The following is a 16,549-nucleotide window of genomic DNA, read 5'->3' as shown; positions in this document are numbered from 1 at the left end:
TTCTCTTCCGGAGAGATACCTCTGCCATGATGAAAATGAAAGTGAAAGTCACTCAATCATGTCCGACTCTTTGCGACCCCATGGACTATACAGTCGTCTCCAGGCCAGAATACTGGAGTGGGTAGTCTTTCCCTTCTCCAGGGGATATTCCCAACCCAGGTCTCCCACACTGCAGGTGGATTCTTTACCAGTTGAGCCACAAGGGAAACCCACGGGTGCCACAAGGGTGCCACGAAGAGCACCACTCAAAGCCTCGCAAACCACTTTTGCCAGACAAGATGATACCAATTTGGGGTTAAAAACAGTAAGGCAGATTCTCACTGGTTTTCAAGTACTGAAAAAAAAAAAGAAATGCACCCATATTTTTGGAGGGGTAGGTTCTAGAAGGAAACATTTCCATACAAGAGAGAAGATTCTAGGATTCTGATGACATGTATTCTCTGAGTCCTTTCTATTAGTTCTAGGAAATTTTCTCTTCCTTCTCCTTTCTGTTGATTCTAGGAAAGTTTCTTCAGCTGGTGGGAGGGAACTGAAATTCACAAAAAACACGTGATTAAAAAAAAAATCTTTAAAACACATCTGCTGATAGGAAATGGGGACCAAAAAAAGAGCCTAAAGAAACAAAAGTACTGCTGCCAATGCGAAGGAGAGAAAAAAGCAAAGACATGGGATGAGAGAAGAAGAGAATAGGGAAAGGTTCAAAGAGCCAGGAATTCAAAGGCAAGAAGTGAGGGAAAATTCAACCAGGTGAGTAGGTTGTAAAAATTAATTTTTATGAACAACAAATCATTTCTATGCCTAATTACTCTAAGCATATACCTTCAATCTCATCAAATAAAATTACTGCATAAATCTTACCAGTATGAAAAACTAACAAATAATAAAGAAAAAATTCAACTATTAAAATAATCGTACCTTTCTAGTCTTATCTGAACAGTACAGTTATAAGGATGATATCCTTGCATAAAACTAAAGGAAAAACTGAATCATTAGTTCTCTTTCAAACTTCTGTCTAGATTTTACCATTGCTCTACAATCTGACAACAACAATGGAAAGTGAAATTCAACCTAAATGTTACCAGAAGTGTGATTCCAGTGCTACAGGAATAGGAGGAGGAAAGACAAGGCAGTGAGCCTTCACCTATGCCCAAAGCATGATTAAACAGAGGTGGGAAACAATATTATTACTATTTTTTTACATTGTAGGAGCAAAGAACTTCAGATATAAATATCTTTGAAGTATATAAAATGTCTGTCATTCAGGTCAGCTCAAATATTACCTCCTCAGAGGTGTCCCCTGACCCCCCCACCCAGAAAATTCTTCTACCATATCACACTTTTATTTTCCTAACACCACTATGAAACATCATGTTCCTTCATCTACTACCTTGTTTATTGCCTAGCTGTAGAATTAGGCCCTAGGAGAACATAAACCTTATATATGTGGTTCACTTCTGCATTGCTAGTAGATTCTGGGCACAATTATGCAAATAAATAATTAGTTGAATAAATACATTTTTCAAGTGTACACGACAGATAAAAGTATAGCAAGAAATAGGAAAGCAATCTTTTCTTTTCATATGTTCTTTTCTGCATGTTCTTTCTATAACATATATGTATACCTATAAACATATATACACAGATACACACTTACCTGGACAAAAGCATAGGTGTTTCTGTTTTTTTAATGTAGATTATTCAAAATCAAAGGTGGAATATTTTGTTGCTTTAAAGAAAAATAACATGTTGCAGTAAAAATTATTTAAGCCTATTTAAATAGAATAACTTTGATGGGAAAACTGTTTAATATTTTTGGTAAAATAACCCCAAAACTACCCATTAAAGACAATGTTTCTCCCACAACTTTTACATCAGTTAAAAATAATCAGATAAAGCAGCTTTAAAATGGTAATTTATTTTATGCAGTTGTTTAAATCCATTGTTTAAAAATGTTCAAAAGGCACTTTAAAAAACATTTAAAAATACATTTTTTCTGACTTATTGGTGATCACTTAAAATAAGCAATTCACCAGACATTTTAAAATCATTCATGATACTATTACGTTACATAATTTTTAAATTTCAAAACACAAACATTCTCTGGGCAATATAACACACTGCTTAGCAGTAAGATTAGTTCCCCTCTAATAATATACTTTATATGGATCCTGCAGGGCCCTGTAAAGTTATTTAAACTTCGCTGATATAAACTAAAAACTAGAGAGGTAAAGGAGTTGAAACAGAGCCCTATGCAACTGTGAAACTAGTTTTAGAGTTGGTTTCTCTAAAGAGAATTTATAAAATTTCTCATTCTAACCTGAACTAAAATTTCTATTTCAACTCCAATATATAAACATAAGCCATCTTTTTAATCAATAGAGTTATATTTAGTACAACATAAACCACAGGTTGTCCCCCAGATTTCTTAAGTACGCTTCTGTCAAGCCTACTATAAATAAGCAGTGAAATGAGGCAAATGAGGGTTTGTTTTTTTTTTTTTTGAGAAAAAGGGAAGTTGGGGAGTGGAAGAATCCAAATAATTTTAAATAATTTTACTTCATTTAATTGACTATCTAAAATTAGTTTAAAATTGTAGATTTTTAAGTAGGTTAAGTATCCTGAGAGCCAGCAGGCATTATTCTTAAGACAAATTTTTACTTTCAATCTCAGGGAAACAAAATCAATAGGTATAAAATTATGTAAGTGATATATATAAACTCTAATCACTAAGAATAGCTGAATTAATCTTGTGAGGGCAGCATTAGGAGTAGTTAGAAAGTGGAAGTTAGTTTTCAAGGAAACAAACATGGGCAATAAATACAAAGATGTAGAAACTGTCAATATTCTAAAGAAGTGAAATATTCTAAAGAAATGAAAATTTAAAAGAATAAAAGGGTAGACTTCATCTAATCTATCAAATGAGGGATTTCTCAAGCCTCAATCTGGTAGTAATACAGTATAACAGGCTCAAGGAAGTGAAAAATTAATACTCAAACAATTATGAAAATAACCAATTAGCAACTTTAATGCTCAAATTCAATTACCATACTTTTTAAAATATTAAAACCTGGTCAGTCATTTATTTCCAAATCTTCTTACATGTAACAGAAACTCCTCTAAGTTTAAGGTATTTGAAAACAACTGAACTCTGGGGAAAAATCTGCTTTGTATCATCTACAAACTTCCCACTTGAAATACAAGTATATTGTTATTGGAGAACAAAAGACAGCGAAGCCTGTTTTAAGACCATACTAAAGTCATTTACCCAGATGACAAAAATCTTCATTTAAAAGAGAGTAAGTCATTATCCTCATCAAATCTGGTTTTATGTGCTTTATTAAATACTTGGAGAGTTTTTTGCTTTACTACGTTCTATAGGACAGTCAACTGATCCTTGAAGGTGATGAAATTTTGATAGAATTAGCAGAAAAACATTCTGCATATTATACAATAGTACTTTACTATCTCTATTGAAAAATTTTTTTACCACCAATTGTGGACATTTTTGACGACATTCATTTGGGTATGCTTTTAATGAATTAATGTGTACTTATTAGTAATTACTGAACATTTTCTGCCCTAATATGAAACTACTAAACTTCATATTTTACTGTGGGCCCTGATACTAGTCACCCTGAAGAAGCTAAAGGATTTTGTGAAATGAATGATTCACTGACCTTTTATATTATCTTTAGTCTCTTACTAAATATATTTATATTATCTTTAGTCTTTTACTAATATAGTGTGATGCTATATTAGATCCATAGTATAGAACTACATTATACTATGCTGTATCTAAATTTTGAAAGATAACCACACTTATGGGGAAGTAATCCTCAGTGTATTATAAGGATGATTTGCATAAGATCACCAGGTTTTGGGGGGGGGGGACGCGGAATTGGAGGGCTTGTTTAAACATAATTACTTGTTTCCATCCCTAGAGTTTCAGAATTCAGTAGGTCTGGGGTGAGGCCCAGGACGCATTACTGACAAGTTCCCAGATGATGCTGACACTGTGGGTTGGGACTACACTTTGAGAACCAGTGCCCAGGGGTATCTGGGAAGAATGCATACCTCTGGGTTCCAAGAAGGAATCAAAATTTCTGGAACTGGGGTCTTGAAACCTCCATTTTAACAAGTTCCCAAGCAAGAGTATATGAACCACAATTTAAGAATCATTATGACCATCTGGCTGGTTAATTTGACAACTATTGGCCAATGTATCACATGTCACATGTCATTAAGTAAAAATGGAAATAATGTCTCATGATTAACCTCAAGGCTGACATGGTGCAAAGAACACACAGGCTCTAAGTATAAATCTTAGCTCTGTTACTTACTTTCTGTCAGTGGAAAAATGACTGTAGTTCTCTGAGCCTCAGTTTTCTCATCTATAATATGGGAGTAACCCCCAATTTGTGAGGATTAACACAGAGTATCTAAGCACATTACCTGGTGTATAGTAGGCATCAAATAAAAACTAGCTATTACTTATTATAAGAAATGTATGAAATATTTCCTTTAAAATCTGATTTGATTAAAGCAGATTTCTCATTCATTTAAAATAAATATTTATACTCCAAGGTAAAGAATAATAAGAAAACTTTACACTTAGCACTCCATACTCTGGGACAAACAGTGTTCTTAAAAGCCATACACATATTCACTCATTTAATCCTCATGAAAATCCTGTGAGGTAGGTAGTAGTCCTGTCCCTCGTCTACAGATGAGGAAATTGAGGCACAAAGTTAAGATTAAGTAAATTGCTCAAGGCTACAAAACTAGTGACGGAACAAGAATTTAAACCCAGGTGGTCTGACTCCAGACCCCAGGATTCATCACAATGCTGATTGCGTATGAGTCAATTTTAAGGTTTTTGGATGTTTATGGTAAACAATTTATAATTCTAGTACAGAAAAGTAGCGTATATGGATTGCAAGTAAATTCATATTCATACCAAGGTAAAAAGTTGCTCAAAGAATAGAATGCCTTGAAAGTTTGGCAGCTGATATCACCAAGAAAATAACAAAAAAACATTTAATAGGTAAAAACTAGTGTAAGTTTTCACTATATTGACAGAGTAATCCATCATTAGCCACTAGGATGAACATCCTCTCAAATACACAACGCAAAGAGGTCTTGGTTTTGACATATTTTGGCACAATAAATATAAACTATTTAGCTAAGCAGCAGAATCAATGGCATGACAGCCACATAAAATTAGCATTATGATAAAACATAAGAGAAATGTAAATTATTTGTAACATTTAAGATAATCATATAGAAGGTATATTCTGTTATGACACACTCAGATGACAGTTGCTAAAAACAACTAAAATTTAACATTTTTCTTCCTTCCAGAAATTCTTTAAATAGAGGGTCACCAAAATTAGAATGAAACATTTATGTGTTTTTGATAACAGTCTTGAATGGGTATTCTGCTCTGTTCCAACTGTCCATTGACAAAAACAATCATCCTCAAAGAAGTCAGCATCAAAATTCAGTGTTATTCATAAATTAAGTATTTGGTCTTTTAATATTTGACACATTTCAGTATGTTTAAGCATTCTGCATTTTTTTATGTTTTTAATTAGCTCTGGTCAAAATCTTACAAATTATTTAGCCAGTGTAACTAACAGCCACCTCAGAACCTAAAAATGAATCTCAAACCTCTGCTTTAAACAAGTTATGAAAGGCACAAACAAGTTCTCATCTCTGAACAGCATGAGAAAGAAAGGAACTATAATTATGTAGTTGGACAGAGTTTTAAATAATCAGTTAAAAATGTTACTTAGTGATTCCTGAGAATAGCACTATTATAAGAAATGCATCTCCAAATAGCATTAAATTTACTATTCATTAGTTACCCATAATTAATAATGGGTAAAACTAGGAAAATATTTAAAAATGCATGTTTATAGAATGCTATCAATGCTTTCAGTAAATAAATATTAATAGTTGAGAATGGCATTTGAGAATGGTTAAGCACATTTAGAAAAGAGGCAAGGGGATCTCCACAGATTAACTATTAATTAGAATGAAGTATATAATACAGTCAAGGCCCATGATAATTTCAAAATGTGGTTTTATTAATGCACTTAAGGACAAGTGCCATTCTTATTCTACCTTCTTCTGGAAGAAATACTACCAATTATAAATAGTCACAGCAAATTTTCATTAGACAAAAACTGTACGTGTGAGTGTCAGGGGGTGGTTGGTTCATTTATATCATACTGCAAACATAAACTCACGTTCTGAGTCTACAGACAACACTGAGCAACAATATTTCCTTCTAAATTTTCTTTAAGGCAGATCTGTTCAGCATCGTGTGTGAGTTACTAACATGGTGCAGTGTAGTTTTAGCAAATTTAACTTTTAATTTCCCAGTGAAAATAATACATGTGGTCAGGAACAGGCAACGAATCTCTTTTCTAGTCCCTCTCCGTGGCCACCCTTTTAAAAACACAAGTTTTTCTTATACATATATATATTACTGTATCAAAACACATTTTAACAGACTTCACAGCGCACTTAAAGCTTCAGTTTACAGTCACTCATACGAAAGGTTTCTAATATGGAATGTTCACTTGGAAAGAATTCCTCACTGGGGTTCCAGTGTTCTATATCAGAAACGGAGAAGTTCTTTTTCAGTGCAATGCTAGACATTTTACCTCTGTTCATTTATGTTGTTCTTTCAAGGGCTCCTGATTTACTTTTGTATCTTCATTTTTGTATATCTGACTTATTTCCTTTAGCATCTTCTCAGGTAAGGCAGGTTGATATCTGTATAAATAACCATACGGACGAAGATGATAAACGAGGTATTCTAACTCATACATAGTTGCAGGATCGACATAGTGAAAAGAAACTGCAAGATCGGAACAGCAACCAGGACCCTAAAAAAGTAGCAGAAACAGGCATTATTAATAAATGGCATATTGTTACACACAGTATTAACATACTGATAAAAAAGGAAACACTAGTTTTAACAGAATGAAAGCATTAAAGCTGGCAAACTTAAGCAGAATCACACGCTTTATTAGACCTGTGAAAGAAACCAAGTGCTTTCAGAGTTCCCAACAATGTAAAATCAAACATGAAATTGCTAAAGTATATCTAACTGAAATAAAATTCTCTCATATCCTATAGATTAGCACCCCTCCAAAAAAACCAAACATAGAAAACCTTGAGACTTCTTCAAATGAAAGAGTCAGCTATACAAAGGACAAAGTTCTATTTCTCCAAGTTTTGCTTTCTCTTCATGATTTTCTCATTATAAATTTTTGCTTGGCTCAGCCTCAGAAACACACCTTTAGAACATTCAGTGACTACAAAGCCTTGCCCGTAATGTATCTGCAAGCTAAAACTTCATCGATACATCAACCCAGACAATCTGGTATTTAAGAGAGGAAGTGCTAAGTCATACCTAGGTTTGAGCCCATATTTTGCCTACTAGTGTATAATCTGGGGCAAGCTACTTAATCTCTATAAGCTTCAATTTCCCCACGTGCAAAAAAAGATGGTTACTTAAAGGAGACAATGTGTATAAAATGGCTGGTACCATGCTTTACCTGTAGTAAATGCTCAATAAATGTTAGCTTACATTGACAGGATAATCACATTCAGGTGGCCCTCAGTTAAACTTCTGTTCAGTTCTATAATTCTCATAGATTTCTGATCTGGCATGAGAGCAGTTAAAGCAAAGAAGATAGAAACAAAATAACAACAAAAATACAAAAGCAGAAAAGAATAAAAAAGGAATAAAATAGACAGAATTTTAAAAACTGGTCCCGGAATTAAGTAGTGAGTCACAAGGTCATTCTGGGGTCAAAATTGGCATCTGGAGACTGTTTCACTCAGATAACTCCAAGAAAACTTAAGACTATCTACTGTCTTTGCAATGACCCATGGAGAAAAACAGTCAGGCAAGTTCCCAGAGAAGATTCATAGTGATCCATCAAATCAAACATTTAATAATTCATGTTTGGAAGTATGCAGCTTACAATGCAATAAAAATCATTAAGAAATTGTCCATTGTATTTTCTCTGGCCTTTTCTCTAAACTCCCCTTTGAAACAAACACTGAATAGATGGGTTTCTTGGACCAACATGTAGACACTGAAAAATTATTTGGTGTCTACTTTTTACACTTTTAGGGAATTCAAAAATAGAAATAAATATGAAAAGTAAACAGATAAGTCAACTTGTTATCATCAAACCAGCTCTATCCAGTAGATATATGTGACCACAAAATGCAGCAGTCATACTTAAAAAGTGGAAAGAAATAGATGAAATTAATTTGAGTATGTTTTAACTGAATAAATCTATATTATTTTAATATTTAGATATGTGATCGATATTTTCTCAATTATTGATGAAATCATTCATTTTATTTGTGCTAAGTCCTTGAAATCAAGTATGACTTCTAGTACTTGGCACATCTAAATTTCAAACACTCAATAGTCATATGTGGTTAGTGGCTACTATAATGGCCAGTGCATAGTAAACTAAAGACTAGAACAACAGCGGTTAATTTAAATTACTGGATTCTCTCTGGAAGCAATTTTATATAACTCTGAAATATTATAATAATATTTTGCTTAGATTTACTGCAGTAATTATGTTACACTCCATTGTGCTGACACTCCATTGTGCTGTTTTTTTTTTACTGGATGGCCAGGATAACTGCTTAATGTTAACAGTTTTTTATTTATTATTTATTTAGTTAATATTTATAAGCAATAAAAGGCAATATAATAGAATAGCTATAATCCTTAGAAACAAAGTACCTAGTTCTCTGTATATGATTATGGATACCCCCAAAACTCAAGACAGTCGAGTGAAAAATCATCAGAAATAAAAAAATCCAGGAACAGAGCCAGATTTTAAAGATGCTTAGGGAAAAAAAAAGCTTTCATATATATATATATATACATATACACACTAGTTTAAAAGTGTTAAGCAAAGAAACCAATTAGAAGAGTAACAAAGATACTAAAAACCTAAGGAGATACTTAAGAAATAAAGATTTACTTGAAGAAAGCTACAAAAATTTACTAAGGGACCTAAAAGGAAGTTTAAAAAATAATGGGCAAAGATATCCATTGTTCCTAAAGTAATTAGTTTATGCACAAGTAAAAAATTTGAGAGTTGCCAAAACAATTTAAAAGAAAAAGAGAGGGAGCAATAAAGGAGAAAAGACACAGTATTAGATTAATAATTTGAAGACTTTGTAAAGCTACAAGGTTCAAAACAATATGGTACTGAGCCAAAACCAAATAGAACAATGCAATAGAACTGAAATCTCAGATATCGACCCGGCTGTAAGTAATGCTATAGTGAATGATAATAATGGAGGTATTTTTAAATCAGCAGTGAAAAAAGGACTATTAATAAATGGTACTGGAATAATTAGTTAACAATTTGGAAAAATCAGGAGTTCTCTACATCAACAATATAAACTAGTAAGTTTCAAATGGATTACAGTTAATATAAATAAAACTGAAGAATTAATATGCTAAAACCATACTTGATCATTTCTGACCTATAAAAAAGGCAATTTCACACATAGAGGAATGTTTTCTAATATTTGAAAATTCACTATATTTTAAATCCACTGTATTAAGACTGACTCCAAATTTTCTTGTGAAAAAAAAAAATCTACTGCTAGGGAATAGACTGTAGTCCTAGGGAAAAGATTTCATTCCTAGGAACAGATTCACTTCTAAGGAAGTGAGAAGGCAGTGTGAAAGGGAACTGCATGAAAAGTTCTGAACAACTAACATAAGAACATAACTTTTTGATTAACTACAGTATTTCACACCCTAACCTGCTAGATAAAATTTTCTTTTTAGGAGTTTTTTTTTAAAAAAATTAGCGTATAACTGCATTATAATGGTGAATTATAAACTTTTCTCCACTGTATTTTTAGTTGACTACTAAGAAGAGAAAGCAAGTATGTATGAGATTCAGGACAGCTTTGAAAATAGCAACTCCCTTAGAGAGACGACAATTCATTAAATGATGAACAATAACAGAAGTGTGGTTTCCCTTTGGGTTTATGTAGAACCTCCTGAGAGAGAAGAGGCAAAATTAGGCTGGGTCAATTTGGGAACTTACAAGTCTGTTTTACAGTTTTTAAAATAACTCATAAATTTTTAGAGAATAAACACAAATTTTCCCATCCATTTAAAAAGCTAGTACAATTTAAATAAGATATGTGCCTGGATGGGAGGAGGGTTTGGGGGAGAATGGATATATGTATATGTATGGGTGAGTCCCTCTGTTGTTCACCTGAAATGATCACATTGTTAATCAATCAGTTATATCCCAATACAAAACAAAAAGTTCAAAAGAAAAAAAAAGCCATGATACAACTAAAAATAAATATGTGCTCTGTAAATATTGTTAGGTATACCTGTAAAATATTGTTAGGTATACCTTATTTGCAGGTGGGAACTGTTGGCAGAACTTTTACAGGCAAAGTGGGATATTTTACTGGTTACAAAATGATAATTATTATGCTCCTTTGCTATTACTGTTATGTGTATCCAACATCAAAAACTCTTAGTGAAATCTTATATGCATTTAGGTGTTTTCATGATTATGCATTTGTAATGTTCTTGAGTTTAGGTATATTTTTGTACAGTAGGGGTGCAAAATTGAGAAAGGAAGAGGTCAAGTAATCCTGGATGGCTTAAGAAAACTTTGCACTGAAAAAGCATCCCAAGTAGTACCTCACTGAAACCAAAACAGACTATCAAAAGGCAGACTTGGGAATACATGTGTTTTACAGTTTAGGAAATTCTTGCATCTATAATAGCAGTAAGATGCTAGCATATGGATTCAAACAACCTCATTACATAAAACTGAACTTTAAAATGTTTGTTTATTCAAGTGGAATTTATCCCAACAAAAGAATATTTATTCTAATACACCCTACCCTCTTTTGGGGAGCACATATAACGTTAATCAGACAGCAGTGGCCATGATAGAAATAATAAGAGCTTTTAAAATCAGAGAGGGATTGCAAATACTGTCAAGGTTACTCATCAGGATAGTCAAGTTACATGACTCTCTTGAGTCTGTCTTGTCACTTGTTAAATGCAGGTTTACCGTTAAGGATTAGCTATCACTTCTGTGTAAGTACCAGGAACACAGTGGTGGTTGAGAGCTGAAAAAGTAGTAATTTGTTTTAAAATTTCCTTTTAAAGCTGAAAACTTAAAAGCTCAGGTCAGCTGTTCCAGGTCAAGGTTTGAAACTTCAGTGCTATTGACATTTTGGGCTGGATAATTTTCTGCTGTGAAGGGCTGTCCTGGTCATTGTGGAATATTCAGCATCTAGTAAGTTTACAATTTTGTGGATTTCTACCCATCAGATGCCAGTAGCAACCACTAAGTAAACAACCAAAAAGGTCTCTAGATTTTCCCAAATGTCCTCTGGGAGGCAAAAAAGAGCCCCTGGTTGAGAACCACTGTTTTAGATGGTGATGTGAAAACAATGGCTTGTAAAGAAGAGAACAGTACCATAAAGTGTATTACTGGTTATCTTAGGGCCAGAGAAAAGGTAAACAGCACCAGTGACTTGCCTCAAGACATTAATTAATAACAGAACTGAGTCTAAAAGCTAGACTTTGTGATTCCTGGTCTCCAGTCAATCATTGATGCAATGCTCATATAGTGAAAAACTGGCAACAGCTTACTAAATATATACAGGCAGGAGGATGGGTAAGTTACAGTATATTCATATATTAGATTATTATACAGCAGTCTAAAATTAATGAAGCAGATACACGTATTAATGTTGATAAATTTTAATGTTGCATGAAAAAGGCATATGTTCAAGTATGCCTACAGTATAATTCTACTTATTTAAAAACCTGCAAAACAACATATTATATATTATTTATGAATACAGAAACATGTAGAAAAAATATACAAACACGCATGGTAATGATAAATACTAAACTCATTACAGTGGTTAACTCTCAGGAAGGAGCTAAGAGAAATGGATTGAGAAGAGGACACCGGCCTCACCTATCTCTATACCTTTTTGTTTTAAAAAAAAATCTGAAGCAAATGTGACAAAAGACTAATACTTGGTAAAGGTGGTTGTGTTGTGTGTGTGTAACCAGTTGTAGGTGGGTAAAAAACAGTATATCCTCAAATATTTAGCTGTACATTTGAAATATTTAATAATTTATTTTAGATAAAATTCTCAGGAATGTAAGCTCAGGTGTCAAGTGAGGTCCAAGACTTACAGGTACTCCCTGTATGACAGACACTGTCCTGTATCGTGACGATCACTGGATCAGACAGGTACATCAGGTCCATCTTACAAATGAGGAAACAGGCTCAGGGGTTAGGCAAATTCTGTCCATCCAAGGTCATTCAACTATTAAGTGGGAGAGCAGGATTTGAACCTAGGTCCTTCTGAACCTCAAAATCTTTTCCGACATTTTTCCTGAAGATGAGAAGGCTCTTTACCCAGATCTTCCCATAGCCTGCTTTCTAACCTTACTCAGGTTTCTGTTCAAAAGATATCCTTTTAGCGAATCCTTCTTTATTTGCCCAAACTAAAGTATCCCTTCCAACCCTGGGTCACTCTCCATCCTCTTACCTGGCTCCACTGTTCTCCAAGGCACTTACACTACCTAAAATCATCTTATAACTCGACTTGGCTGCCTGTTTATTGTATGTCTCCTCATCAAGAATGTAAGGTTCATAAGAATTGCAACTTGACAATATTTACTGCTATATTCTTAGTGCCGGGCATGCAGCAATACAAATATTTATTGAATCACTATTGCTGATACCTTCGTTCTCATCTGCTCTGTGATACTGCCATTCGATATAAAAAGACTAAGGGAGATTCTTGGCTACTGATACTAAAGAACATCACATTATTAGTTTTTTTTTAAAATAAACAAAAGTCAAAGTACTTATACAGTAATAAAATTTCTAAACTTACCTCTACAGGAGGATAATAGTTGTAATTCCAGTACCAAAAGGTTCTCGGCAGATAACCCTTGATTAAGTGGTGTTCTGGTACAAAGGGATGAAAAGTTTCTTTTCCAGTGGTATCTCTGGAATCTCCCGCTTCTACATTTATAATTTCCATGCATCTCCCCAGTGCCAAATCTTCGATGGAGGAACTGTGTGTACATTTGTCTGTTTTAAATGCCTCAACAAATCTCTTCAAAGCTTCTTTGCTCAGTACATATCCTGCTCCTCCACTCATGTAGCCCTGCTTTACATAGGGCTTAAATCTTCTCCCAAAGTAAATGGGTTCTTCAGGGTTGTATTTTGAGAGAAGCCATCTCAAGTTATCTAGTATAACGTAAGTATCATCATCTGCTTTCATAAACCAATCAGCATCTTCTAAATAATGATCATGAACATACTGAAAGGCTTTAATTGTCTTCCAGTACAGTTGGTCTCTGCCTTCTCTGGTTTTTAATCCCACAGCAGGGAAGTCCTTGTTTTCTTCTGAACTCATAAACAACACTTTATTACAACGCTGGGCCCAGGTAGCTTTGACATGTTTAGCTTTTTTCTCTAGATTTTGAGGCCCTGTCATTACCCAGCAAAGAATTTTAACCTTCTGATAGAGCTTTTCAGCGATGTCAGTGTTCTCATCTATTAAACAAAAATTGCTTAAAGTTAATTTACATAGTTGTAAATTCAAAAATTATACCAAAGAAGACGTTTGCTTGAACAATTTCAAAAGACTCCCCTCCCTCTTCTATATACCTCTCTACCGTTAGTGATTCAGCTGAAAGAAACACACATTGACAGGAATTTTTCACTGCTATGAATAAGCTTCTGAAGGGCAGGAAACACAGACTAATGAAGCAGCAGTTCATCTTGGAGTCCACATCTTCTGTTATGAATTTCTACAAGTACCCTGAGGTGGTTTTAAAAAGATTTTCATGATTACCCCAGTTCGAAAAAGATGAGTTAATGCAAAGTTGAGATCACTTCTTACAGAAACATAACTCATTCCAAAGTGCAAATCCACCAGAAACAGAACAGAAGAACAAGCAGAGGTAGTATTTCCAAGATTGTCAAGAGCAGTGTTTTTCAAAGTATTGGTTTGCAAAGAAACAGGGAGCTTATGACAAAATATAAAGCAATACATTGGGCTTCCCTGGTGGTGCAGAGGATAAGAATCTACCTACTAATGCAGGGGACATGGGTTCAATCCGTGCTCCAGGAAGATGCCCCATACCTCAGGGCAACTAAGCCCATGCGCCACAACTAGAGAAAGCCCATGCGCAGCAATGAAGACCCAGCACAGCCAAAAATAAAACAAACAATTAAAAAAAATAATAAAGCAACATCTTACTTCTTTCATCAAGGAAGTCTTGCTACAATCTACCAAAAAGTCCATTTAACTAAGCAGTAAGCTTAACTGAGTTACATTCTGGTGCAAGCTTCTAAATCAGGATGCAGACAGGTAACAAATAATTCACAGGCTGTTGAGCCAGGACTACATTTTGAGTAACACTGCTCCAGAGAAAGACTCCAACTATGAGATTCCAGATCAGTTCTTGGTGAAGGATCAATTTTTATTTCCAGTAGTTAGAGACCTATACTTTTGCAACATGCCAAAAATGAATAGTAAAATAAAATTTCAAAAATAAATACAAAAACACAAGCCCTAAGTTTTTATGTTTAGATTTATACAAAATTATTGTCCAATTATCATAAAAGTTTCTAACTGTTTAATTCTGACTTCAATACTTTTTTAGTTGTAGACCAGCATGACTCTACAAAATTGCACTTTGCGTAGCAATGCTCTAGGCAGCATCCTGAGGAAATATCCTTGAAGTTAAGGTCAATCAGTTACAAAAGCTCAGTCCTGTGAAAAATTAACAACTGGAGGCATACATTTCTAGTTAACTGACTGACAGCGAGTAAAGGGAAATGTTGGGAAGGGCATGAAAATATTTTAATTGTCCCTCTGAATATCAAGAATTTGCAATCCAAAACCAGACAAAACTGCCCTCTTTTTAGGCAGACAGCATTCATATTTCATACAGTTGAGGGGTTCAATCTCCTAGTTGTACATATATGCCAAATCCTGGGCAGGAAAGACCGTGGTGGGAGCAGAAATCCTTAATGTTTCACATAGAGCAAGACATCCTTCTCCCTACAGTTGGAATCTGGTAGACAGCCTTTCTCATTCTTTCAATTATTCATTCATTCATTACTCTGTGACGGGCATGCACTGGTACAGGAGATAAAAAGATGAATAAAACACATGTTTTGCCACAGAATAATTCATTCTAGCATGGGAACTTGGCATGCAAACCAATACTTGCTGAATATTAAGAGATGTTGTAACAGAGGTATGTGTAAAGGTTTCAATGAACTGAGGGGTAAAGTAATGGCTGGTAAACACTACAGAATAGTGAAATGGGAAGTTGGCTAGAACAGAGAAGAAGGGGATATAAGGCAGTATCAGGAAAAATAAGAGACGATGCAGAAATGAGGTCTTTAAATGAAATTCACCAGAAGAAAGGACAAAAGACACAGTGAAGTTTGGTTGAGTGCAAAGTACATGGATATAATGAAGATCTGATTTAGGGGAAGTATGCTACAGATTGAGAGAAGTAACCTAAAAAACGATAAAGAAGTAGACTGTTAACATTTATGAGAAATAGGATTGATTGATAAGCAGAGGAAAGCACCTACCATGACTTCATAGTTTCTGACTTAGGCAGAAAAGTAGTGAGTTATATAAAAATAGGAGGAAGAAAACATTTTAGGATTGTAAAGGAAAGGAAGCAGTATGATTTACATGTGAAGTCTGCGAGAAACAGACAGACCTTTAGCATACCTACATTTCGTAGACCATCAAATAAGACAAGTAGGTCCTAATTTATGTGCCTGCAGTGAGGTTGATCTAGAACAGCCTACAGTAGAGACGCCTGGCTCCCACTGAACAACTAAAGACTAGAGCAAGGGTACAGAGCCAGTGCACAGTGATCAAACTGCTCTATGGTAAGAATACAGCTGCTCAGAGATGAACCACTGTCATATAAATAGTCACACACATGACACTTTATCATAGTATGCATGTACTTGCTAGTTCATAAAATAACCAGGATGTGTACCTCACCCTCGACCTTAGATTGAGAGGTAGGAAAGAAGCAATTTACTGCCAAAAAGATAAGAGAAACACCCCTTACTGTGGGACCCGTTGCATCCCAGAATTCCAACTTTTTTTTCAAGATGCTGTATTTTCTGTCAAATAAATCACCATTTGCAGAGATCTTTGAATTGTGAATGTCTTCTCAAACTGTCTGGAACTAGGTTAAGGTAAAGACAGCAAGGAACAGATGGAAACTAAAATTATGAGGACTGATGACATCACACAGGCAAACAAAGAGCCAAAGAACAGAAACTGAGAGAAAAGCAGCATTTAAGGGGCACAGAGAGGACACAGTTGAGAACACCTGGTTAGAGGCAGAAGACCAGGAGAAAATGAAGTCATTTCATATCGACATAACACATTCCTAGTTTTATACTTCCCTAACAGTTTT

The 16,549-nt window shown here is 34.5% G+C and overlaps 1 protein-coding gene and 1 long non-coding RNA gene across 49 annotated transcripts in view; one reads left to right on the top strand and one right to left on the bottom strand.

The window, feature by feature from the left end:
• C1GALT1 (core 1 synthase, glycoprotein-N-acetylgalactosamine 3-beta-galactosyltransferase 1) overlaps positions 1 to 16,549 on the bottom strand; it is a 53,255-nt gene that overhangs the window by 417 nt on the left and 36,289 nt on the right. For 13 of the 48 annotated variants that reach the window (XM_081531607.1, XM_081531602.1, XM_081531608.1 and 10 more), the window contains 2 exons: positions 12,970 to 13,637; positions 6,069 to 6,896 (listed from right to left, as the gene is read on the bottom strand). In XM_081531607.1, the coding sequence (XP_081387733.1) occupies positions 6,678 to 6,896; positions 12,970 to 13,637 (887 nt within the window). In that variant the 3' untranslated portion in view covers positions 6,069 to 6,677. Of the gene's footprint in view, positions 1 to 357; positions 530 to 1,654; positions 1,727 to 6,068; positions 6,897 to 12,969; positions 13,638 to 16,549 lie in introns of those variants that run through there. The other 35 variants (XR_014066108.1, XR_014066105.1, XR_014066110.1 and 32 more) reach the window with 5 other exon arrangements.
• The window catches only part of LOC145522703 (uncharacterized), a 91,433-nt gene that overhangs the window by 61,867 nt on the left and 13,017 nt on the right, over positions 1 to 16,549 (top strand). Inside the window, exon 3 of the long non-coding RNA XR_014066134.1 lies at positions 1,017 to 1,168. This is a non-coding gene — a long non-coding RNA (uncharacterized LOC145522703). The remainder of the gene's footprint in view (positions 1 to 1,016; positions 1,169 to 16,549) is intronic.

The sequence above is a fragment of the Giraffa tippelskirchi genome, chromosome 10, assembly GCF_054371585.1.
Source record: "Giraffa tippelskirchi isolate mGirTip1 chromosome 10, T2T-mGirTip1v1.2.pri, whole genome shotgun sequence".
In the NCBI taxonomy this organism is placed as follows: Eukaryota; Metazoa; Chordata; class Mammalia; order Artiodactyla; family Giraffidae; genus Giraffa; species Giraffa tippelskirchi.
The sequence above is the reverse complement of the archived record's forward strand: the minus strand, read 5'-3'. Positions and strand labels throughout refer to the sequence as shown.